Raw genomic sequence first — 23,931 nt, 5'->3', positions numbered from 1 at the left:
CACTACCATTCACTTCCATGAGAAATAAACAGGTAAAGTATGAATGTGTTATATGTGTGTTAATTTATAGTTATTTTCAACGGCCTACTCAGGAACGATGCAAGTCGGGAACGATGCACGTTGGAAATGCATGCCCCACCCAGATATGTAATACCCGTTATAACCGTTGTTAGAGTACCCGTCTGTCTGTCTGTGTCCATTTTGTGCACATATATGGAGTTCTGTATGGAGTTCTGTCTGTTCTGTATGGACAGGCAGACAGGTACAATGGATACTCTGAAAACGGGTATTGCATAATCAGGTGGGGCATGCATCGTTCCAGAGTAGGCCGGTGCCGGTCTAGTCAATGTAATTTCTGTTGCCAAGTTCACAATTTGTCGTATCGCATTCAAGTATAAATGAAGTATTAGTGTGACTGTGTGGTTACAGTATGTATGTACCTCTCTCCAGGAGAAGCTGCAGAGCGCAGCAGCCTTGGAGCTGCACCTCCTCACTGGTCGGGAAGGTCTTCATCCCCACCACCACCAGCCCAAACACATCCTCCTCCTCTTCATCCAGGAGACACTGCAGCAGCTTGTCTGCAACGCACACACACACACACACACACACACACACACACACACACACACACACACACACACACACACACACACACACACACACACACACACACACACACACACACACACACACACACACACACACACACACACACACACACACACACACACACACACATTTATACAGTATTTCTGTACTTATGAGTGATACATAAAGTTGATACATAAAGTTTGATTAATTAATTCACAGATTAGTACAGGTATGTGCACATGAAACAATAAAAAATATATTTCTTGTTGAAATATAACTTGCATCCTATCTGTTGTGCCGTTTTCATGTCCTCCATTTATTCCATCACATCAATGTCATTTTAATATCAATATCTGACCTAATGACAATCATTTCAAATCTAAAATAGATTTAAATTGAAGAAGAAGAGTTCAGAAAAGAAGAAAGAAGAAAACATGTGTACTGTCTTCTATAGAAGGCAACTCTCCTACCGGATCAAAACCGCCAGGAGAAGGCGTGCTTTACTCAAGGGGAGTCTTGAGAAATAGTCTCTTATAGTTTAACTGGGTGCAGATTCTTGAGGATACATACAATGAAAGGATTATCCGCACTCTCTTCAGTTATTTCTTAATTTCTTTTTTAATAGGTTCACAGCAGCAGCAGTCCATCTAGAGAAACGGACGTGTTTCGGCATGTCGGCCTTCCTCAGCGTTTCAAAATGAAAACTGAAACGCGTCCGTTTCTCTAGGTTAATAGGTTCACTGCTGCTGCTGTGAACCTATTAAAAAATAAATTTAGAAATAACTGAAGAGAGTGCGGATAATCCTTTCATTGTCTGTCTTCTATAGAATAATAAAACTCCAGGACTATGTAATTGCACCATGACCTTTCAGTCAGAACAGGTAAGCTCTTTATCCTGAACTCGTAAACATGTGAAACAAAAGGCTCCTCATGGTCATGGCTGGGAAGTAGCTGCCTTGCAGTTTTTCTCCTCGTACTGTTCGGCCGATACTGTACTTCCATTGACTGATAACGGCGGGAAGGACACCATGTGACCAGTGGTCTTAATTGAATCTCCTGCATTCTCAGCCACTCCACATCAAACTGAGCTTATGATGTTATATATGGGCCGTTATATATACAGTACATGCTATAGTAAAAACCTCAAATAACCTTTTCATCTCATGAGCGAAGAGATGTAAAATATAAACAGTGTGTTTACCCCACACTCCCAACAAAGAAGAAGTGGACTTTTACAGTCGATATATTATCCAATGATACAATGTATTGTATACATGCACAAAAAAAGATTTAATAACAGCTACAACAGAGGTTTATAGCCAGATATGGACTGTACCTATTTGTCTTTACCTGCTTCATTAATATATTCTTTTTGCACTCTTTTCCTTGTCAAAATACTTGTGAAAAAGGGGCGATTGTCTTTAAAAGAAATGTGCATATCTTATGCATGCCAATTGCCCATGTGAAGGCATAACTGTCCCTGACAAACATTTTCATGTCAAGGATCCCCAAATTGATTTATTTGGCTGTGACCCCCATCTTGTGGCAGGGACCCCTAGAAGAGATGATTATTCCAAATTTCCACAAAAAAAAGCAAGATCTTTTAGACTTTTTCAAAAATAGTAGTGAGCTTGTAGATCGGCTATTTTTTTATAGCCAAAGTATAACATAAGGTTAAAGTGGTTAAACTGACTCTGATGCTATATCAACTAATAGTTCGGGAGACCCCGTGGAACCCCTTCAAGGACCACTGGGGGTCCCCAGACCCCATTTTGAGAACCATTGGTATACAGTACCTGATGTAAGCAGCAGAGCCAGGGCCCTGAGTCCAACCATGGTCACCTTGCAGTCTGCACTGTACTGGGCCAACACCTTGAGGATCTGTCTGCAGACACAACACATGTGAACAGAAATTAATTGGAGGTAGGCCTACATAATGTCGCTGTCGGGCAGAAAGAAACCATCCATGTCCAAAACCGTCACTTTTCATCACCCACTGTAGTTATTACTTGGTCACAAGCTCTTGTTAATACTTCATTGGTTACATATTGACAGAAGGACGTAACCACTTTCACTTTCAGAATAGTGTGCATTCTTGTGCGTCTTATCTTTCTTACCTGCGGCGTTCTTATCTGTTCTTTTTCTTTTCTTTTGAATGACTACTGTAAACTGCCATGCGGTGACTACATTTCACTTGTGGGATCAATAAATTAAAGACCCATCTATCTATCTATCTATCTATCTATCTATATATTATTGTATATCAATAGTAAAAAACATAAAAAATATAAGGGCTGTGTAAAGATTTTGTAAAATCCAATTTGAGTACATCTTAAGCACAATCAGTCAAGGTCTTTGAGGCACCTTGCAGTTTCCACAAAGCCACCACCAACCAATTCAAAATCCAAATATCTCCTTAAAGATTTTACTATGCTGTGTTGATATGCTAAGTATGGTGAGAACGTCAGAATTATGAGAATTATCTTCAGACTTTAGACTTTATTGTCCCACAAGGGGAAATTCCTTTTAGCAATACTAACAGAAAATGAAAGCTCAGGCCAGTTCTGCAACACTTATTTAAAACCCTATACTTAGTTGACCAGATTCCCAAGGGCTCTAATACTAGGCCCCCTTTTTTCGCTCTACACTAAATATCTTTGCAAATAATAACCAATCTACAAGCTCATAATGCATCACGGACGTGTTGTGATGGATTGAGAGCTTGTAGATCTGCTATTTTTGCGGAAAGTTGGCCCCAAAATAGGGATGCTAGGGTTCAAGTGGTTAAGAAGGCTGACTGCAGGTATAAGGCTTTTCCCAAAAGAAGCACTTTTCCTCAATGTTCTATACCAGTGCCCGGAGCTGGGTATTAGGGTAAGGCGGTGATTGAGTAGGTGTGTGAAGTCCTGTAATATTGAGATTGAAATACATGCAATGGCTTTGTTGTTTAGTTCTGTGAGGTTAGGCGTGGGAAAACCAATTATCCTGGCAGCAGTGTTGGCTAATGGCTATGCATGTCAGTTGTGCCCGGGTAAGGCGGGATAACATGTTAAACGAGAAATACCGCATTATGGTTATACTGTATGCCTCCGCCAATCAGTTTCCGTTAACATCTGTGTCTTGTTGTGACTGGTGCAGTCGTTGTTGTTGCAAAGCGTGTACAGGTATGGGCGCTCCGGTGTTAGTGGTGAGTGCAGGTGATGTGGTTGTGCCGACTGTCACTGAGAAACTTGCGCATGAGATGAGTCAGATGGAGTATCCTGGCGAAGGTGCCAGGGGGATCCAAGTGCTGGAGGAGGAGGTATAGCAGGCAGGCCACAGCATCCTCAATGCACCTCTTAGCTCAGTCTGTAGAGCACTTGCCTTTTGACCACAAGGTTCTGGGTTTGATTCCAGGTACCACCAAATCAAAGTATGAGTAGCATGGTTTGGGTATCTAAGACGTGCGTTACTGGGAGCTGATGGTAGGTCCTGTGCTCCACCTCAGCAATCCATTTGTCAGGGGTATAGCTTATTGAAAAGGGGATAGACACCCTCGTTCTCGGCTGATACCGACAATAAGCCACTTACCTACTTACTGACTTGGAGGGGATCCAGTTGTGGGGCAACAACTGGCAGGATGATGAATTAAAGGATGTTTCAATAGAGGTGTACTTGATGGAAATTGTCAAGCAAATGTACTTTCACTGACACACACACACACACACACACACACACACACACACACACACACACACACACACACACACACACACACACACACACACACACACACACACACACACACACACACACACACACACACACACACACACACACACACACACACACACACACACACACTTAATTGCTTATCAAAACACAAAGCCACACGAAGAGAAAAACGCAGACTCACAGTGTATGCACAGCATACATACCGTAAGTTTTTTACAGTCCCAGTTAATTCTCTATACTTACTGGTGAACTCCCAGTACATCCCAGTCCTTGGCAGCTGCCAGTGGTCTGGTCAACTCGTCCAGAGTGGCAGGACATATCTCAATCAGCCGACACAGCAGGGACCACCCCACCTGTAGCAAGGAACACACACTCACTGTGAACTATCATTCACAAGTAAGACGCGCGAACGCGGTAAGCGAACGCAAAAAAAGAAAAAAAAGAATGAAAAAAAATATATATATTTTTTTTTTTAAATCTGCGTTAAAAGGAGCATCTTAGAAAAATACTAATTCACAAAAAAAAAACTTGGAATGTTTTTGAACAATTCAACAAAGTGTTTGAAGTGCCTGTTTCACCCACTTCCGGGGGGCGGAGCCAAAATCCGAGCCCGAAGTATTTGTTCGTAGACCCCCACTTAGGGGGGGTAGAAAAAGTTTCGGAGCGATTCGGGCACTTTTCATTTAACATGGGGTTTCAATGGGGAGTTTTTAGGAGCCTTCTCCGGGGCGTGGCTTCCGGGGGAAGGGGCGGGCTTAAACGCAACCTTGACAGGTGTGTTCAGTTTTCAAAGACCTTTCATTTGATGTATGGTACGTCTATATTGGACATTTACTTATCTCAGAGGAGCTGCACAAAGGCAGTGCACACAGAGACACAGAGACACAGACAGAGACACAGTGCACACAGAGACACAGAGACACAACCCAAGCAGGGTTACATAGTAAGCTCCACTTGGTCGGAGGCGCGGCTCCGCCCTAATCAGATTTGTGGCCTATCCAGATTGGAGTCGCATACAGTAGTTTTTATGCAGTCTGAACAGCAGAAAACCACATGGAAACTGATTTTACACATTTTATTACTTTCCTTTTATTACAATCTGAGTCCAATCTAGACAGGAAATTTGATTTTGGCTGGATTTTGGCTGCCAGTCTGAACAGGGCCTTTAAGGTGTGCAACTGCAAACACCACAAGTATTTCTGAACAGTGTAACTTGTGCATTGTGTGCTACAATGTATGAAGAACAGGGGCTATAAAAAATAATAAAGATGATTAATTATGATTTAACAGGGAATGCAATGCAACTCCTGCCCCTAACAGTGTAAGTGCTATTATGTACCAGTTGAAGTACAAAACCCAGGGATCCCGATGAGCCAATGAGGAAATAAATAATGGTAGCAGGAAAGCAGGAAACCAGGAATATCCGCTAGACATGACTGACCGGAAGTTGTGTGCCCACAAAATCCTTGAAACAATCACCAACAGAAAACAAAATCCCTGACAAATGTCGGAGTCCAGCTCCAAGACAAAATGTTTGTTAATGACATTTGTTTTCTTGGATTTTACTTGGATCTTCCTGGCATGGGGTAGTGTCAGTTATGCCAAGGAGATTTGAGAACGTTTGTTTTTTTCTGTTTGTTCTGATGAGCATTGTTTTTGCATTGACAACTGACTCCTCTCTGGTCTGTATGGAATATGTCATTTGTTTATCTCATGTTTTTTACCTACTGTAATTACTGTGGGTGCAAACCAAACTTTCCTAAATAAACAATAAATACTTGAATGGAAAAAGGATTGGTGCTCAAAGGAACTGAACAGATTGAGGTTTACAATGAATCCATGTCAGTTTAGCTCAGATTTCATTTTCCTTTCAGTCCAGCTCTTATCTCACTCACCACCCATACTGTAAGCTGCTATATTGAGCAGTCACGGGACTACACACCAGATAAAGCACAGGTGTTTCACAATCATAGCAGTATGACTACATAGATGGAATATTTCCAAGGCATGTATTCATACAGGATGCTCTTACAGAATATTATGCTAAGATAAAACAATGGCAATAATAATAACAAGAAATAGAAAAGAAACATGATACACAAAACTGTTAAACTATGTTACTTTAAACAGTAGAAATCTATAAATGCAAGGAATCTCTGTGAGCGTCTGTCCGTCCATGTTTCCCCACATATCTTGGAAACCAAACTCAGCGTGCATATTGCAAAGAACCAGAGGGAATGATTGGCAATGGGAAAGTCAGTCGGATTGGCGGTTCTCCAAAAAATATTGATAAATCCACAAATCTGAGATCATAGTACTGGCATAATAGACTGGCCTGGACTCCATTCCATATTTGGTTATGGCTGACACAGAACTTCATATAAGAGCATGAAAGAGACACAGATCAGACAGATATAGAGATCTTCATATGGGCATAAAAGGGACACAGGCAGACAGACATATAGAGATCTCCATACAGTATGTGCTCATATATGTCCATCCATGACTCAACATCAAACTTGGCATGCACAAACCTGAGGGCCCGGTGCAAAGTCGGCTGGATCATTGGCTGTCCAGAGTCAGACCCACAGATCCAAATCCTATGCCCATATCTATGGACATCATAGTACTGACGTCATAGCCACTAAGTACTAGGGTGGTGGGTTAGGTACCGCACTGGACAACAAGTATACAAAGGGTATTACATGCATTCCCGGCTTGCATCATTCCCGAGAAGGCCGGTGCCCGTCTAGTATAAATAAAACATGTCAGTACTGTTATTGACACTTGCCGTGTAGATACAATACACAAGAGTTCACTAGCATTTAGCACCTACTAGCAGGATGCTGATATAGATGGCCTCAATAGAAAGAGGATTTAGCTTTAAAACAGAAGTACACATTAAGTGTTTAGCAAGCTAATACTTAGTTGACTGGGTTGGCTCTGTACTTGGTCTGCTCTTTTTCCCCCCCTCTACCTCTTCACCGAAAATAGCAAATATACAATGGCAAATGCACAGCAAATATACAACAGCAAGTGGTAATTGGACAAATGGAATGCTTACACAAACCTTACCTGCTGTACACCTCTGCTACCCATGTAGGACGACAGTACCAACATGAGAGGAGCCTGGACATCTTTATCTTCAAACAGCTCTGCTGCTGCACAAACAACACACAAAGGGCCACAGTAAAGGATGACAGCGTGGCTATTCCATTACATCCCTGCATGACCAGGAGAGATATTGCGTTTATGAGCTTCAAGCAGTACTAGGCTACTGTACTTGTCAACCAGTTAGGTGTCCTACCAGAAACCAGGGTCAACATTTCTGCTAAAGTTATAGCCTATTGTACACATACTGTACCATACATTGGTTAAAATAACGTTTTATTCATTAAGATGCATTTTTCATGCAATGTGATGATGCAAAGCATATAAGACAAAGTGATGGTAAAGTTATGAAACATAAAAAGTCAGATGATTAATAACAGTACAAAACCAAACAAGATCAGGCAACAATATTATGAAAATTGGGTAATAATCTACTTAAATCCCGTTTATAAACGTGTTAACAAGCTACATTTAAGAGATGACTGAAGTAACTGAAAGGTTACTTACAATATAATCATCATGCATTGATTGTTAAGACAAAGAGACAGTTTCCTCCTCAGTGTTCATTTATCCATTTGATTTGTTACTCTGAGAGTGTACAATTGATGTGTCCATTTTGGTGACATGTGTAAACATAGTTTCATACGGTGTAAAGTAACTACTGTAAGTACACAATTACTCAAGTACTGTACTTAAGTACAATTTTGAGGTATTTTACTTTTCAGTACTTCTACATCTCAGAGGCAAATATTATACTTTTACTAATACAATTATTTGAAAACTTTAGTTAGTTACTAAGTAGATTTGAATTATTATTACAAAATTAACCACTTCAACCCTATATATACACTTTGGCCATTTGAAAATAACATTCTGTGTAATGAGCACTTTTACTTTTGGTACTTTAGGTACATTTTGATACCAATACTTTTGTACTTTCACTCAAGTAAAATGAATTAAAAATGAATTTGAATTCCAGACTTTTACTTGTAACAGAGTATTTCTACATTGCAGTATTGATACTTTTACTGAAGTAAAACAAATGGAGTACTTTTTCCACTGGACAAAAAGTCAAAGTTGATGCACATGATGATGATGATGAATGAATGTGTGCAGTTGATTCCTACCACAGTCAGTGTGCGCCAGGAACAGCAGATCCTGGATGATCTGAATCAGTGTGCTCAACTGTCTGTCCTCCTGCAAGTTATTCAGCCTCACTAACAGCTTCTTCAGCCTCTCTCCCAGTTCCTCTTTGTTTACCATGATCTTTGAAATAGTTATGGTCTTCCAAACCAGCTTCACATTCATTCAATTACGCCTCGACTTGTGGCAACTTGTTTGTTCCATGAGAATAATAAACAAGCAGCAGGATCGCCACTCTGGACATGATCTACAAAGTCTGGGGAAGGAGACAGCTGTCAAAGTTTGAAGTCGATATGATAATAATCCCCCGGTGGTTAAATGTGCTCCGATCGAGATTCATGTTCCTGTTTTTTTCAACTGAGATTTGCCTGTCGTTTCGGTCTGAGAGAGAAAGCGTTGTCCCTTATTCTCTCAGCAACAGGCGTGTTCTTCTGGGTAGTTCCTATGGTTTTATGGGTCAGATCCACTGTAAAAAAATATCATATGACTTCACTTCACTTCAGTCAGTTCAACTTCCCGTTTCCCGTTTGGAGGAATGTTGCAGACAGACAACAACATGCGTCAGAGCAGCTCAAGTACAACTTGTAGTTCCGATCACTGGTTTTCACAATAAGATCTAAGCTTGACAGAAATTACTTTCATTCCCCCAAACATTTTGCACCCTGTCCCAGGCTGACACATATTTTCAAAATCTTTTCACAAGGAGGTCTGACACTATGGCTGACATGGGTCAAAACCGTCAAATCATGGAGCTGGTAAAAAAAAAAAAAGCAAGGGGATTTTGTTTTCTTTCCCTTTTTTTATATCTGAGGTTTCATATGTTTATATAATTTATATTACTGCTACACACAAGTTATTGTGTAGGTCACCTTTTAAAGTGGAAACCTATCTTCATGTAATGATTAATCCTGCTGTTCTCCCTTGGTATCTGTAAATAAATAATAATAATAATAAATACACACATTTATTTTGAAAGCAGAATCGATCCATTTCCGGAAAAGGTGTACCTTATTTCAGTGTGCTTGATGTAGGCTGACCATAGAGGCTGACACACACAGCAGCCAATTCAGGAATCAGGATATAGATAATTTCTCCAAGCAAAAGCTTTCATATGATTTAAGGTATAGTAGCCTATACATACTCTCACATCTATTTAAGATGGAGTTTTACACACAACTCCTTCACACGGCTGTGTCGTTTTACATGATGTTATCCAATGTTTCCTGACGTTTGTTTATAACGCTGATAGATTAAAGGTATGGATGGGAGTCCTGCTGTGGCTATAGACCTGACGTAGTCGTTCCACCGTGTTTACAGATCAGTTTTGACGCACGCAGACAGTCCTCCTGACAGGAATAATGACTTTGCATGATCGATAGTCGCTACTGTGCAATGAGCATGCAGAATAAAAGTAAGTTTTTTTTTTACACACTCGTGTTCAGTAGCCTAATGTTAGACACAAGACTGTTTATGAAATGATCAGCTATGATGACTGGTTGGTTCGTGCAAGCCTGCGGGGTTAACACAAATGAGTTCTCCTTAACGCTATGTTACTTTGTAGCCGTTGCCCCCGCACACCGGTAGCGCGGCCTCTCTTCTGTAGGAAAAATAAGAAATACACTTTTGCTACTCACCAAAAAAAGGACTGTTTTAAGACGTTGAAAGCATACTTTCCTTTGTGGGAACACTCGGAGCCCCCCACCTCACGTCTAAAATACACTTTTTGGACAGAAAAGTAAATATTCCACCGGATGGAAAAATTACTCCACTGCGCCCCCTACAGATCTTGTCAATAGAAAAATTCCATTGACCTCCTTCTAACTCCTTCTAACGCTATGGACCAGAGCCTATACTTTTTTCTCCGTCAGACTACAGTGAAAAGATGTGAGAGAGTGTTTTTTTTGTCGATTGCTTTTCTAGGGCTATTTACTATGTCCCGCCATTGATCTCTTCGCCAACGGAGAGATCAATGTGCAAGATTCTCTATCTACCGTGCACCAGCGCCTGCTTTTTGAACTGCATGCTGTGATGTGACACCTATCATCATCTGTACACTGCTTCTCCATCTGTTCAGCTTCAGCATCAACCCGGGCAGCAGGAGACAGGAGTCATGATGACTTCAGCTCTCAGAGGATTATGAGCAACCTGATGGGCGCCAGGAAGAGGAAAGCAGTCGATGATGATGGAGAGCAGAGTCTCGTCGGAGCCGGAGCTCCCTGCGATCATGATGCCGGGGCCAGCAGCCTCCAGCCCCGGGACCACAGGGTGTCCAGCACCGCTGCTGCTGGAGGAGATGTCATGGACCAATATGACAGGTAGGGATGGGACATAATACTGTACATATTTTTTGTTTTTCTTATTTTTATTTTTAAACTGTTTATATGATGTTCTGCATAGTAGTGTATATCTGTCTGTCATTTAATGTCACTATGAACTGAGTACAAAGGACCCCAATTAAAACAAGCCATAGGTTGTTGTTTTTTTAATCCTATTTAGTTGACTTTTGTTTCTTTATTTTATTTATTTGCTTTTTTTCTGCAAACTTCTAAATAAAGTATTCAATCAATCAATCAATCAAACAATATGAAAATGACATGTCACGATTATTGTGGCAAATTTGTTTGCGATTAACGATATTATCACGCTAATCAAAATATGCTTAAAACTTAAAATGCCACTTTTGTTAATCACTTGAACCCCAGGGGGGGAACATTTGCCTAAAATAGCCGATCTACAAGCTCACAAGGCATTGCGTTGCGTTTTATCACGATAAACGATAATAACGATTATCGTCCCATCCCTAATGACAGGAGGACGCCGGGTTTCGTCTACGTTTTGGCGTTTTTCTCCGCCCTGGGGGGCTTTCTCTTCGGGTACGACACGGGGGTGGTGTCCGGAGTCATGCTGCTCCTGAAGAGCGAGATGAACTTGAACTACATGTGGCAGGAGCTGCTGGTCTCCAGCACCGTGGGAGCCGCCGCGCTGGCCGCGCTGGCCGGCGGGCCACTGAACGGGGCGTTCGGACGCAGGGTCTGCATCCTGGCGGCCAGCTTGATCTTCACCGTCGGCGGGGTCATCATGGGCTTCGCCCCGAACAAATGGTTCCTACTGGTGGGAAGGATTATAGTGGGTTTGGGTATAGGTACGTTTATTAGCCTGCCCTATGTAGCTACACAGTAAAATCCTCAGTATTCATTATTTTTATTTTTAACTAATACACTTTATTTCTCCCTTTTCCCATAAAGCAAGTACTTAGAAAAGTGATATAGGCTATACATTTTAGGTGTTTTTATTATTATTATTAGGCTATTATTATTATTAATGTGACCAAAGGTAGGCTATGTAGCCTACATGAGTTTAGACATAAGGTGCAAAACTAATTTGGGTATAGGCTGTAGCTGCTATTGCTTTGAGTCTTGGAATAGTAGGTTACAGAAAGCGGAAAAAGCCTTAGAGCGTATGTAAAGTTAATATGAATAAACACACACCTCCCAAACCTGACTGGTTGCCTTATAGCTGTTAGTCGCACATGACCAGGTCTAACTGATTGCCCCAAGGGCAAGGCTATTATTGTAAAAAGTGTCACTTGTTAACTGGTTTTGGGGGCATAGCCTAGACTAGGCTATATATCACTATAACTAAAACATGTATATAAATACATCATCAAGATGCTTTATTGTTCAGAGATTCCTTCTTTATTATCGTTATGCATATGTCAAAATTGATTTGAAAGCCATAGCACTGGAAAAGTGTGACTAGAAAATTAGCTAATTGACATGGCTCCTCCTAGTCTTATCTTAATCTTTAGTAAAAAATAATACACAAATTGTGGCATGTTTTGCCATAATAATTTATTCACAGTGAATGATAAACCTGCAGTGATTGTCCATTTTTACACTCTCAGAGATTGTGTTCTCTTATGCCTCAGGTATAGCCTCCATGACAGTGCCTGTCTACATGGCGGAGATGTCACCACCTCATCTGAGAGGCCAGCTGGTTACCATTAACACCCTTTTCATTACTGGGGGCCAGTTCTTTGCCAGTATTATTGACGGGGCATTCAGTTACCTGCAGCATGATGGTTGGAGGTATGTATGTGTCTTCTACCAGTGATAAAACATGACTGCATATGTGTGTGGTTTGGGGTATTAAAGTCCCTGTCCACAACATGTCCCATGCTGTGGTTTAAATCCTCAGAATACATTTACAATAAATTCAATAAATGTACATTTCAAGTATTATTCTCCTCCAAAAAGGCATAAAAGAGTTTTTACAGTACAGTTGCTTTATCTTTCCCCTACTTTAGTTGGGCCTATTCTATATATCATGAAAGCAACATTGAGTCTGCCCCAAATTGGAATCAGATGTTGTTGAGGAACCTTTTATAGAGAACACCTCCAAAGCGCTTTCACTTCTGACCATAGCGGTGCCACAAATGCAAAAGTTGAACCGTACTGTATGTCGACATAGAAACACTATTTCCACCATTGCCTCCTTGGGTCCTAACGGTTGCAACCCACAACTTACAGTACACAGCCCTAATGATCATTTGTCTTTATATGCCCTGGGCGAGGGGCTGATAGGTTCTTTATTTCACCTTTAACTCTGTTGAAGTGAAATAAATCTCAAAACACAACCACTTGTGAACCAGACTGTGTTTTATATACTGCAACCCACACCTGAATGTCAATTGATTGATTGAAATGATTGCTGATTCCGGGCTCACAAACCTTTTCTCATAAATATACTTGAATAATATAAAATCATTGGTCAAGTATTCTGTTATTTTTACTCAATATGAAACTAGTTGGAAAAATAGACCTAAAAGCACTGTTGTACAGTATGCAATACCTCTACTACCAATAATATGGTAAGAGAGCTTAATTCTCCATCAACTGTAATGTCGAACATGGAATATGAATTTAAATCCTGTGTTCAATAGGCCGTTACCAGCTGCTACATCTAAATACAAATTCAAAGAGTGAGCAAAGGTGTGATTTGTGGGTGAGAATCGCAGGTTGTTGATTTCTTATGGATGAGTTGATGTAAGATGTGGTGTAAATGAAGCATGATTATGCACTTGTATCAACACACATTTTCATCATGTTTCTCACATTTTCTTTTGCCCTGCATGTATTCTATCTATCCCTTTTCATTCTTTCATGGGCTACTCAGCAGAGGAGTCAAACATTCTTACACTTAGACGTTTTATTCTTGTTGCACATTACTTTTCTAATGTGACAGTATTCGTGTCAAATCTGTCAATGATGACACTTCGATTAGTAGTTAGCAGACAGAATGGCATAACGTTGGGGGGGGGGGGGGGCACTGGGCAGGACACACACACACACACACACACACACACACCACCCCTTGTAACATCTTTTATCTTTCTAAACAGTCCCTCCTCTTGCTCACCCCATTGTCTCTTTTTCTCTCCCTTTCTCCTTCCATCCTCCTCCACTCCCAACCCACTCTTTCCCTCTCCTCTAACGTTTGGTTTTCCTGTACTGTATAGGTACATGCTGGGCCTGTCTGTGGTCCCTGCCATTCTGCAGTTCACCGGCTTCCTCTTCCTGCCAGAGAGCCCGCGCTGGCTGCTTCAGAAGGGCAAAACCCAGGAGGCCAGGCGTGTCCTCAGCCGCATCAGAGGAGAACAGAGCATCGACGAGGAGTATGACACCATATGGACCAGTATAGAGGAAGAGGAGAAGGAGGCGGGGGCAGGTGAGAGTCTTCTACAAAAATACCTTCACATGAGAGACTTGTGAAACATGGCGTCATTGGCTGTCACGCGTCAGGGCACTGCTGTTTTTAGGTGAGCTGTTTCTAGCTGAGATGTTGAGCTGTTTCCGGAAAATCCTTATTTCTTTTTAAACCAAGCGTACATGAGGAGGAGGAGGAGGAGAAAGAGATGGCGAGTAATGAAAGGTGCCAAAAAACAACGACACAAATTTGTGGTTTTAATTATGTTGTGACACATTTCAAGTGCTAGCAAAGTAACAGTACAGTAACTAGAGAGCAAATCATGTTACTGTTGAATATTTCTTTCCAGAGAGATCATGCCTTCCTAATAAGTTTGAGTGTAAAGTACCCTGAAACTAGCTACTATCACTTCCACATACTACTACTGATACTAATACTACTACTGAATCAGTCTTGTACCTGTTGTACTAATCAGGATATCTATATCCCATAGGCCTTTGTTACTATGTGTCAACAGAACCAACTTTAAAACACTGTTTTGAAATACCATATCCACACATTTGTAGTTCTACTACATACACTAAGATTTATGTTTTCATTTTACAATTTACATTTTAGGCATTTAGCCCTTTATCCAGAGCGACTTACAAGTGTGAGATCTGAGTAAATGGCATGAACTTTCTTTGTGGGATTATTTTATGCTCACAAGCTTCAGTATACTTGTTCTCATTATGCATTATTTTATTTATGTTTTTCTTTTTAATCGATGATTGATAGGCATTGAAGCTGAAGCCTCAAAAACAAGACCTAAATTCATGTGTGTGTCATTGTGCGTGTTAATTGATTACCACTGATAGCTCTATATGGGAGAGCTGTTGTTGGCAGCAATGTGATTTTGTGACTATCATATACTGTATATGGCGTGAATAAGTCCTTTATGATTTGTCTTTTTCTTTTGTTTTTATGTCTCTATTGTATTGTTATGTTGGGCTGTGCTGTGTCCTAGGTCCTGTCATGCTTGTGGTGTATTGTCTACCTTTTTGTCTAATAAAAATATTGAAACAGATTACCACTGATTTAAAAAATCCTTTTCATATCTGACTTCCTTACTTGTACAATAGGCGGGCTGATTATCTGGCGTATCCTGAGCCACGGACCAACACGCAGGGCCCTCACCGTGGGCTGTGGTCTCCAGATGTTTCAACAGCTGTCTGGGATCAACACTGTCATGTATGTACTCCTGTTGTCTTCTCACAGGGAACAATGTTATTCCAACATTTGTATTATAGTCATGTACTGTAGGTACTGTAGCTCTATTGACTTCTATAAGGAACCTGTATCTATGTTAATATCAACACTATCAAAAGGGTCATCCCAGTGTCTGCTAATGTATAGGGTATTTCTACTATACATTAGCACACTCATCTAATAACAGTATTTCTACATTAGTATTAACACATAAACTATTTATTTGCACCAGCCATGTCATTTTCACATTGTCCACTTTATTGTCATGTTTTGTTCTGACTGACAGACCACATTTTCATTTGGACACATTACTCATAAATATATAGGATAAGTAGGTTGGGTATAAATATTTGGTTCAGTGAACCAAATCGATATTGCCGGGTACCGATAAAATCCTATTCATATAAGAGTCCAGTGGTTTTCCTTTAAATAAAAAGTACATCTAGCTTTAACTGCTACTGCTTTCCACTGTGTTGTCATGGAATAAACGTATAAATGGTAATTTCTTAAAGTTGACAATTATGGATGTAACATTAGTTTAAACGTTTTCAAAGGGGGCCATATTTAAAAACATGAAAAAACCTTAGAGCCTACTGCTTCTCCTGTCATACCGAACCTTTGGACCATGAAAAAGTCACATACACTGATTACATTTTTAGACTCTGGGTTCTAGTGGATTGAAATCTAGTAAGTGACTTTCACATCTCTCTCTCTCGCAAACCTGTGCAGGTACTACAGCGCCACCATTATCCAGATGGCAGGCGTGCGAGACAACAAGCAAGCCATCTGGATGGCGGCAGCGACTGCTGCCACCAACTTCCTGTTTACCCTGGTGGGGGTGTGGCTTGTGGAGAGGGTGGGCCGCAGGAAGCTGACGTTGGCCAGCATTTTAGGTTTGTATGTTCTAATATTCTTTAGGTCCCCAGCTAAATGAGATATTGCATTTGTCATTTAGTCAGTCAGGAAACATGATCAATATTTTATTTATTTTCACTTTTAGAAAAAACAATCACGTTACCATTCAAATTTATGTTAATTTATTGGACCAGATATTTTATATTCTTCAAAACAGAATTAAGAACTGCTTTTTTGCATTCGTCTTACACTGTCTATAATGTCAAGCCTGCATACAGTATTACTTTGCCTATACAGTATTACTTTGTTAATCTTTACTTCATGACCATTTTTACCTGAAACAACAGCCAAATCTGTCTTAATAACTTTAAATACTATCTCAGAACTAATGAGATACTACAGTGTTTCTGAACCTGTGGGTTTGGATTAAACGGCGTCAGTCTTAAGTGTTCATTTAGCCACTATAACTCTGAGAGTGTACAAATGGAACCAAATGGACCCGCACATTTTTACTCTCCCAGAGTTAAATTAACACTGAAGATTTGCAGTGTAGGGTTTGGACTGGGCCAAATTTGAAACCATTTGGGAATCACTGAATCACTGCGTTGTTTTTTCACCCTCTCATCCAGGTACTGTTTTGAGTCTGATGGTACTGGCAGTGGGGTTCCTGTTATCAGCCCAGAACGCTCCTCCAGTCACCCTGCACCCCATTGGCCCTGTCAACTCCACTTGCACGCTATATGGGTCAGAACACATATGTACATTTCACTCAACCAGTAGGGATCTTTAAATATCCACTTGTAATAAAACTACAATAATATATAAGTAGCTGTCCCGGACAAAATGCACATAAAACTCATTATGGCCTCATGTCCCATAGGGGATGAAGACGAAAGTGCTGTAAGCTGCGGTAGATATACTGAGAGGTGTTGCATTCTTTTGTGTCCCCCAGGTCCTGTTCTTTATGCATTTTGGATCCCGACTGTGGCTTTTGTTACCGTGAAAATGGCACCAATGTATTCGACGGCTCCTGCACACCTGCCAGTAAAGAGTCCACGGAACACGCTGCTTGGGGCAGGTCTGTATGTGTGTGTGTGTGTGTGTGTGTGTGTGCGTGTGTGTGAGTGTGCGCATGCGTGTGTGTGTGTGTGTGTGTGAGCGTGTTGGTGGCTGGTAGATAATATGGTGGCCGATAGGAGAGCTGTGTAAGACTGTTGTTTTCATGTCACCTTCATCACCATAGTGTGGTGTTATTATGTCATTTTCATCACAGTGTGCTGTTATTTTTGGATTGGATCCTGGCGGGGGAGGGTGTTCTTTATCGCTGCACCCCCGTGACTCCTACAGGCTGGTCAAGGGCGTCTGACAGAAGGGGTGTTGAACTTTAAGGAATAAGGTGTTCCTCTGCATGCTCAAGTCCTTCCAGCGAAGACTCCTCACTGGTACTGTAGGTCAAAAGACGCAGCAGGTGATTCCATGTGTATAAAAATAGGCATTTGGTTTCAATACCATCCCTACTGTAGGACCAAAAAGTCCCAAAACCAACCAGTAGGGGTCAGCAGTGACAAGATTACACAAGTGTTTGTGGAATTAGGGAATTGTCATAATGAATACATTGGGAGAAAATTGGCCAAAGAAGAGGACATTACAAACGAACTGTATTTTCCCCAGGTGTTCCAACCAGACGGCTGCCAGCAATGGCCCACTCTGGGCCTACAACTACTGTCCCACCCTGTACTCCTGGCTCGTTCTGCTGGGTCTCATCCTGTACTTGGCCTGCTTTGCACCTGGTCCGTAATGCTATCCCTTATTTAAGTCTTTACAAATAGAGCACACAACTTGTATTAATCCCTGAATGCACACCTTTCCATAATGCTATGCTACTGGATGCTAACTTGTTCTCTGACCATTTCAATTCCTTAATTTGTATTCCCACTACTTACCAACCACCATATCTGATAGTTCTACGGTTTAAATATGTTTTGTAGTTAATTGAGTTTGGTAGTATTTATGCAGCTCTTGCGGAGCACTAGTATAAAAGTAGCCAAATACACAGTAGTAATGTAGATGTTTTTAAAAAAAAACTATTATTAAAAGGTTTGAGGTGTGATTTAAAATCCATGACAGTTGAATGAAAGCTGCCTACTAATCTGCTTGTCTGTCTTTATGTCTTACTCTTTTTGTTTTTTGACTCCCCTTTTTCTGTCTGTCTGTCTGTCTGTCTGTCTGTCTGTCTGCTTACCTGTTCTCCCTCTATATCTGTTCCGCCTACGTTCCTTGTTTTTTCCCTCTACCGTCTGTCTGTCTACCTTTCATTCTCTCTCTCGCATGCTCTATTTGTACTTGCCTGTCAATTTATCTCCCTGTCTATTTCTCTGTTTGTCTCTTTCCTTTTTTTCCACTTATCCTCTTTTCTGTCTTCTCTCTCTGTCTCTTTTCTCTCTCACACACTCTACATGTATCTATCTATCTCTTTCTGTTTTCCCCTCTCTCTCTTTCTATCTATCTCTCTGTCCATATCTCTCTGTCAGGTATGGGCCCTATGCCATGGACGGTGAACTCAGAGATATACCCTCTGTGGGCCCGCAGTACCGGGAACGCCTGTTCAGCTGGTGTAAACTGGACATTCAACGTCCTGGTGTCTCTCACCTTCCTCCACGTCGCAGAGTATCTCACTTACTATGGTAGGAATAAATAATATTACTATATAGGTAGAGTGCTACTGTGAAAGTTTGTAGATAAACCAAGACAAACAAAGTAGAATGTTTACTGTTTACTGGACATCTGGTATAAAACACATAATGCAGGAACGATAAGCAGGTGCATTTAAAATATTTTACAGCATTACCGGTATATTTGAGTTTTAAAACTATTTTAACCTCATGGAGTAATATAAATTGTGAGACTAGCCCAATAGCTTCTTCTTCAGATCTGCAGCATGCATAATGATTGCATCATCAGTTTTTTTTAACACATTGTCCTCAGAATAATGAGCAATTAAAGGATGCTGCAAAAGAATTGCAACTTCAGAATAATCTAGAATAATAACGTTGATTATCTCAGCTGGCCGGCAATACATCTAAATGCAGGCTACTCACAGCCTAGGTCACAGTGACATTATATTCAGTGGAGAGTGCTGTCCATGCTTCTTTTAGAGACATTTTTGGAACACTTTTGGAAAAGCTTTTGCAGAGATCTTGTGCAGTCTCCTCCATATAGCTTTCCAATTCTGGGACCATGTATTCCATGTCTATTTTTGTGCTTTCGCTGTGTTTTCACCTGCACACGACGTGACCTCTCAGTGATGCTAGTTAATGAACAGCTGTTGTGAAGTCTCTTTAGGCATCTGTGTTGGATGGATCATCTTTATGAGTGTGCATTGGTTGTTGCACAGCTTTTTGGGCAAAACTGATAATTACCTGTCTAACGTGACCTTTGGTTTATAGGTGTGAAAATTAACACTCCATGTCTTCAGCAGAAGTGTAGTATTAGAATTAATCAGACAGAATGCATAGATACTTTATCTATCTCAATCCTCCAGGGGTGTTCTTCCTGTATGCGGGACTGGCAGGGTTGGGCCTCCTCTTCGTCCTGGGTTGCCTTCCAGAGACCCAGGGCCTTCAGCTGGAAGAGATCGAGAACCTGTTCACCGACGAGCTGTGCTCCTGCGGGGCCTCCTCCCGAGGCGATGACCGGCACATTCAGTACATCCGGGTAAAAGGCAGTAACTACCACCACTCTGACAATGATGCCTCTGATGTGGAGTAGAGTGGGGTTGAATCTATCCCTTTTACTCTTTCTTGGGACTTTTTGTGGGTATTTTTTTTGGTAGGGGATACTGTATCCTCCTGTCCTGGCAGATCCAGAAGGATGCTGACGTGGGGAGGGAAAGTCCTCTCGTTGACCTCTCATTCAGCAGAAGAGGCCTGGACCTCTCCATTGATCAATTCTAGTTGGCATGTTCCCTCTCTGCAGTGACCCTTCAATGATCAGCCTTCGTTTCTTTCTTCAACTGTGTCTCACACCTTCTGGTGTTAGCCTCGTGTAGAATGTTTGCCTATCTGGTCAGGTTTATATTCACACAGTATATATACACACGCATATACACACAGTACTATATATATATATATATATATATATATATATATTTATTGTAAGTACTGTGTGTGCATATGTATATGTGTGTGTGTATATATATATATTGTGTATATATATATATATATATATATATATACACACACACACACACACACACACACACACACACACACACACACACACACACACACACACACACACACACACACACACACACACACACACACACACACAATTTGAAAAAAAGTTAACACCGGCAGTACTTTTACAAAATGATCAGTAGCACAACCTAACAAATTCTAGGATGCAGACCTGCCAACCTGTCCTGTACACTTTTGCCTTGTGAGTTTTATTGTGCAGTACTCTAATCTATGCTCTCAGTAGAGCACAGTTAGTTCTCTGCCAAACAGATTTTGCCTCCAGGCTGAATGAGAAAATGAAGCCACACACTAATAAATCAGCACAGACAAATTATCAGCATGGTATTACTTTAATAAATTATATTATAATAGCAAGCCACAGTAACAAATGAAAACAACCCTTATTACCAAGTCATAGCTCACAAGATCAGATGCTGTAGTTTGTGTGTGCATGCATGCATGACTGGCTTTGGCTTTGTGGTGTCTAGCGTGTTTGATTGGTGTTCCAGTGTTAATGAGCTAATCAGCTGAGAAAACATTTTCACGAGGTTGGCAGGTCTGGGTTAAAGATGATAGTCAGTCTTTAAGCAACTATTTTCTCTGTGTCATTACTTATTACAGCTGTTGAATAATGGTAAACTTCAGGTGATTAATCCATATTCCAGAGAGCTTAGAAAGCAGTCATTATGCCCTGCAACTTACTGTCCATGCATAACCCTACAGTATGTTATTACATGGTCACTCCACGTATGAAAGGCCAAGAACAGGGAGAGAGGGATATTCCAGTCTGGCCAGACAACAGGCTGTATATATTGCCTCATTGGAACTGGAACATTGATATACAGTAGCCTACTTTACTAACAAGTGTGTAATACTTGTCTGCTAGGCTTTACAATGTGTAATGTATCACTGTATATAAACAAGGATGTGTAATGGAATGAAGGGACCACGAAGAGTTTAAGCACAAACATTTAAACTACTATTCTACATCTACTATTTGACTTCTATATTTCTCTATCTGGAATATATACAGTATTTGGGAATTTCTTATGCTGGTGTATTATGACAGACTTTCTTTTTTTAAAGGGTTTGTTGTCACTTGAATCTCAGTATGTTTTAAGGCACAAATCTGATTGTGGGTTGCTGCTATAGCGTACACGTACACACTGGGAGAGAATCTGCACCATATTTGTGTCTTTTATTGAAATGATCCCTGTAATGCCTGAACGCAAGAATTTTGCGCAAACCTTCAATTTTCTAGCCGTCTCCGGGGTTCAGCCAAGTGCACTATGGAGCGACGGGTTCAGACAGCGGCATTGCCTATATAACTGTAAGTAGTGCATTCAATGGGTTGTCCAAGTGGTCTAATCGTTTTATTATAATGTGGCAAACAAGAGAAGTATGCCTTTTATTGTGTATGTTCATGTCCTTGCTTCCGCAGCTCCAGTAATGATGACCCAGTTAGCGTGAATGACTTTGTCCCGGGGACAGAAAACATAGAGGTCATTCCAGTGCAGCCATGAGCCATGTCATTCATTGCCACACAAAAAAACGATATGTGATACATTCCGTTGATATGGCTCTAACAAAGCACCATAGGTTATATTGAATATTTTTCTATTATTCTTGTCGGACCAATATGGGTGTAACAGTTAATCAAAATAATTGTTTTATTTGAGGTATAAATTTTGGGGGGAATTTTGAAATGTCGCTCTTTTTCTTTCAAATTAAAACGAAATAATCTTCAAAATAGCGGATCGACAAGCTATAGAATAGGGTTCAAAGTGTGGTTAATCAGACTAATCAACCAAACAAATATTCGTTTTTTTACGTTGTTTTGTTGATATATGAAATGTAAAATTTTAAATTTACATTTAATTTTTTTGTAATGTTTTTTTTTTTTTCAAGAACGAAAAAGTGCTACGAAATTAATCGATAGGTTCAGTACTACACACCAATACAGCCTGCTGGTTACTCAATTGAACTGATATAAGAATGTTTTTGGTGTAGCTGGCAGGTGTTCCTGTTTATTAGGATCCTATTATGCTCCAGATATTTTCAGTCAAGCATTTCAGTTGGTTAAAGACATGTTCATTTTTAACAAACAGGCTTTCAATTCCTGTACAGTAAATCTATCTTTGCTATTGTGGTAGATATTGTTTGCTGTGCCAACTCATAGCAATTAGGCATCTCTCTAGTATTTTCTCCTGGTTTGTATTCTATTTTTTATGTGTACGATTGGTAACCATTGTATACAGTACAATACATAATGACTTTGATTCTGTACTTTTTCTTTACCATTATTGTGGGTACTTTTGTGCTATTGCAGTGTGAAGCACATTGAGTTTACTGTGTATGAAAAGTGCAATATAAATTAAATTGACAGAACTTCCTACCCTGTGTATTTGTGCTGGGTATTTCAAAATATGCCTACTTTGTCCAAGCTCACACTAGGGTACATTCCATAAAGTATTATGATGATATAATAATTATTATACATTTTAATGTAGAGACGATTATTTTTACCCCTTTTTTTTCTTTCAATTTAGTTATGCGGCTCTATGCACAGCAGCCATTTTGAAGAGAAATTGGGCCTCTTCTTACTTCCTTCACAGGTGTTACCATGATACTAATGAAGGCTCTGTTCCATTCTGGTCAAACAGAGTCAGGGTGCTGATATTATGCATGTTGGCTCACTGGAAACACTCTGCTACACCAGTGGATCTCAAAATGTGGTCCAGGGACCCTCATGGATCCTTGAGGGGGTTCCAAATGGCCCCTTTAAAGGGTGTGTAACTCTGAGAGTGTCTATTTGTACACTCTCAGAGTTATGGGGGTCCTTGAAATGAAAAGGTTTGAGAACCACTGTGCTACATGAAATAGAACAAAGCCTTCATTACTATCATTGGTATAACCTGTGAAGGAAGTAAGGAAGCCTATTGAATGCCTGGGAAACAGAAGGTCTCTGGTTTGCATCCCCGGCCCCGTTCTATGTGTCGAAGTGTCCCTGAGCCGAATCAGGTGCACCGAGCAAGACACTGAACAGCGCCCACTGCTCCTGATGCGAAGGAAGAGTTAAGTACAGAAGACGTATTTCACTGTATGTGCAAATATACAGTGACAAATACCTTAAAGGAGTTTGGACCAAATTATTAATATAATTAGTGCCCCATAAATGACTGTTATATGATGTCCGTAAGGCAACAGGTCAACTTTACCCACTATCCCCTTAGTTCAACTTCCTAGTGCTTGTGAAGCCGCTTATAAATTGGTGTATAATAGACACTAGATGGCACTAAAGGTACTGTTAGAGACTGCTATGTCA

The 23,931-nt window shown here is 40.6% G+C and overlaps 2 protein-coding genes across 9 annotated transcripts in view; one reads left to right on the top strand and one right to left on the bottom strand.

Annotated features, from left to right (window-relative positions):
- Nucleotides 1–9,054, bottom strand: part of lrrk2 (leucine-rich repeat kinase 2) — a 49,058-nt gene extending 40,004 nt beyond the window's left edge. For 5 of the 6 annotated variants that reach the window (XM_080436822.1, XM_080436827.1, XM_080436824.1 and 2 more), the window contains exons 1-5: nt 8,544–9,054; nt 7,381–7,466; nt 4,549–4,658; nt 2,388–2,476; nt 441–578 (exon numbers count right to left, since the gene is read on the bottom strand). In XM_080436822.1, the coding sequence (XP_080292948.1) occupies nt 441–578; nt 2,388–2,476; nt 4,549–4,658; nt 7,381–7,466; nt 8,544–8,724 (604 nt within the window). In that variant the 5' untranslated portion in view covers nt 8,725–9,054. The remainder of the gene's footprint in view (nt 1–440; nt 579–2,387; nt 2,477–4,548; nt 4,659–7,380; nt 7,467–8,543) is intronic. The other variant, XM_080436823.1, reaches the window with a different exon arrangement.
- Nucleotides 9,055–9,558: 504 nt separating this feature from the next.
- On the top strand, nt 9,559–22,999 carry LOC308091736 (proton myo-inositol cotransporter-like). 3 transcript variants are annotated; one of them, XM_080437445.1, is made up of 14 exons: nt 9,559–9,680; nt 10,634–10,874; nt 11,370–11,701; nt 12,488–12,647; nt 14,078–14,286; nt 15,387–15,495; nt 16,243–16,406; nt 16,998–17,112; nt 17,321–17,446; nt 18,040–18,158; nt 18,900–19,052; nt 19,910–20,082; nt 21,868–21,936; nt 22,048–22,999. In XM_080437445.1, exons 2-14 carry the CDS (start codon nt 10,696–10,698, stop codon nt 22,054–22,056), a joined length of 1,917 nt encoding a protein of 638 aa, XP_080293571.1. In that variant the 5' UTR covers nt 9,559–9,680; nt 10,634–10,695; the 3' UTR covers nt 22,057–22,999. The 3 variants fall into 3 exon arrangements, with proteins under 3 accessions (XP_080293571.1, XP_080293570.1, XP_080293572.1); XM_080437444.1 differs by having other exon boundaries at nt 21,868–22,999; XM_080437446.1 differs by lacking the exon at nt 11,370–11,701 and having other exon boundaries at nt 21,868–22,999.
- The last annotated feature ends 932 nt before the right edge of the window (nt 23,000–23,931 follow it).

Source organism: Gymnoscopelus braueri (assembly GCF_963280865.1).
Source record: "Gymnoscopelus braueri genome assembly, chromosome: 9".
In the NCBI taxonomy this organism is placed as follows: Eukaryota; Metazoa; Chordata; class Actinopteri; order Myctophiformes; family Myctophidae; genus Gymnoscopelus; species Gymnoscopelus braueri.
Note: the sequence above shows the minus strand (reverse complement) of the source record. Positions and strands in the feature narration are given on the sequence as shown.

Coding starts and splice junctions, on each gene's coding strand:
- LOC308091736 (XM_080437444.1), top strand. CDS start 10,696: ATGAGCAACCTGATGGGCGCCAGGAAGAGGAAAGCAGTCGATGATGAT. Junction 17,113..17,320: donor TCCACTTGCACGCTATATGG/GTCAGAACACAT, acceptor TGTGTCCCCCAG/GTCCTGTTCTTTATGCATTT. Junction 20,083..21,867: donor GGCACATTCAGTACATCCGG/GTAAAAGGCAGT, acceptor TCAATTTTCTAG/CCGTCTCCGGGGTTCAGCCA.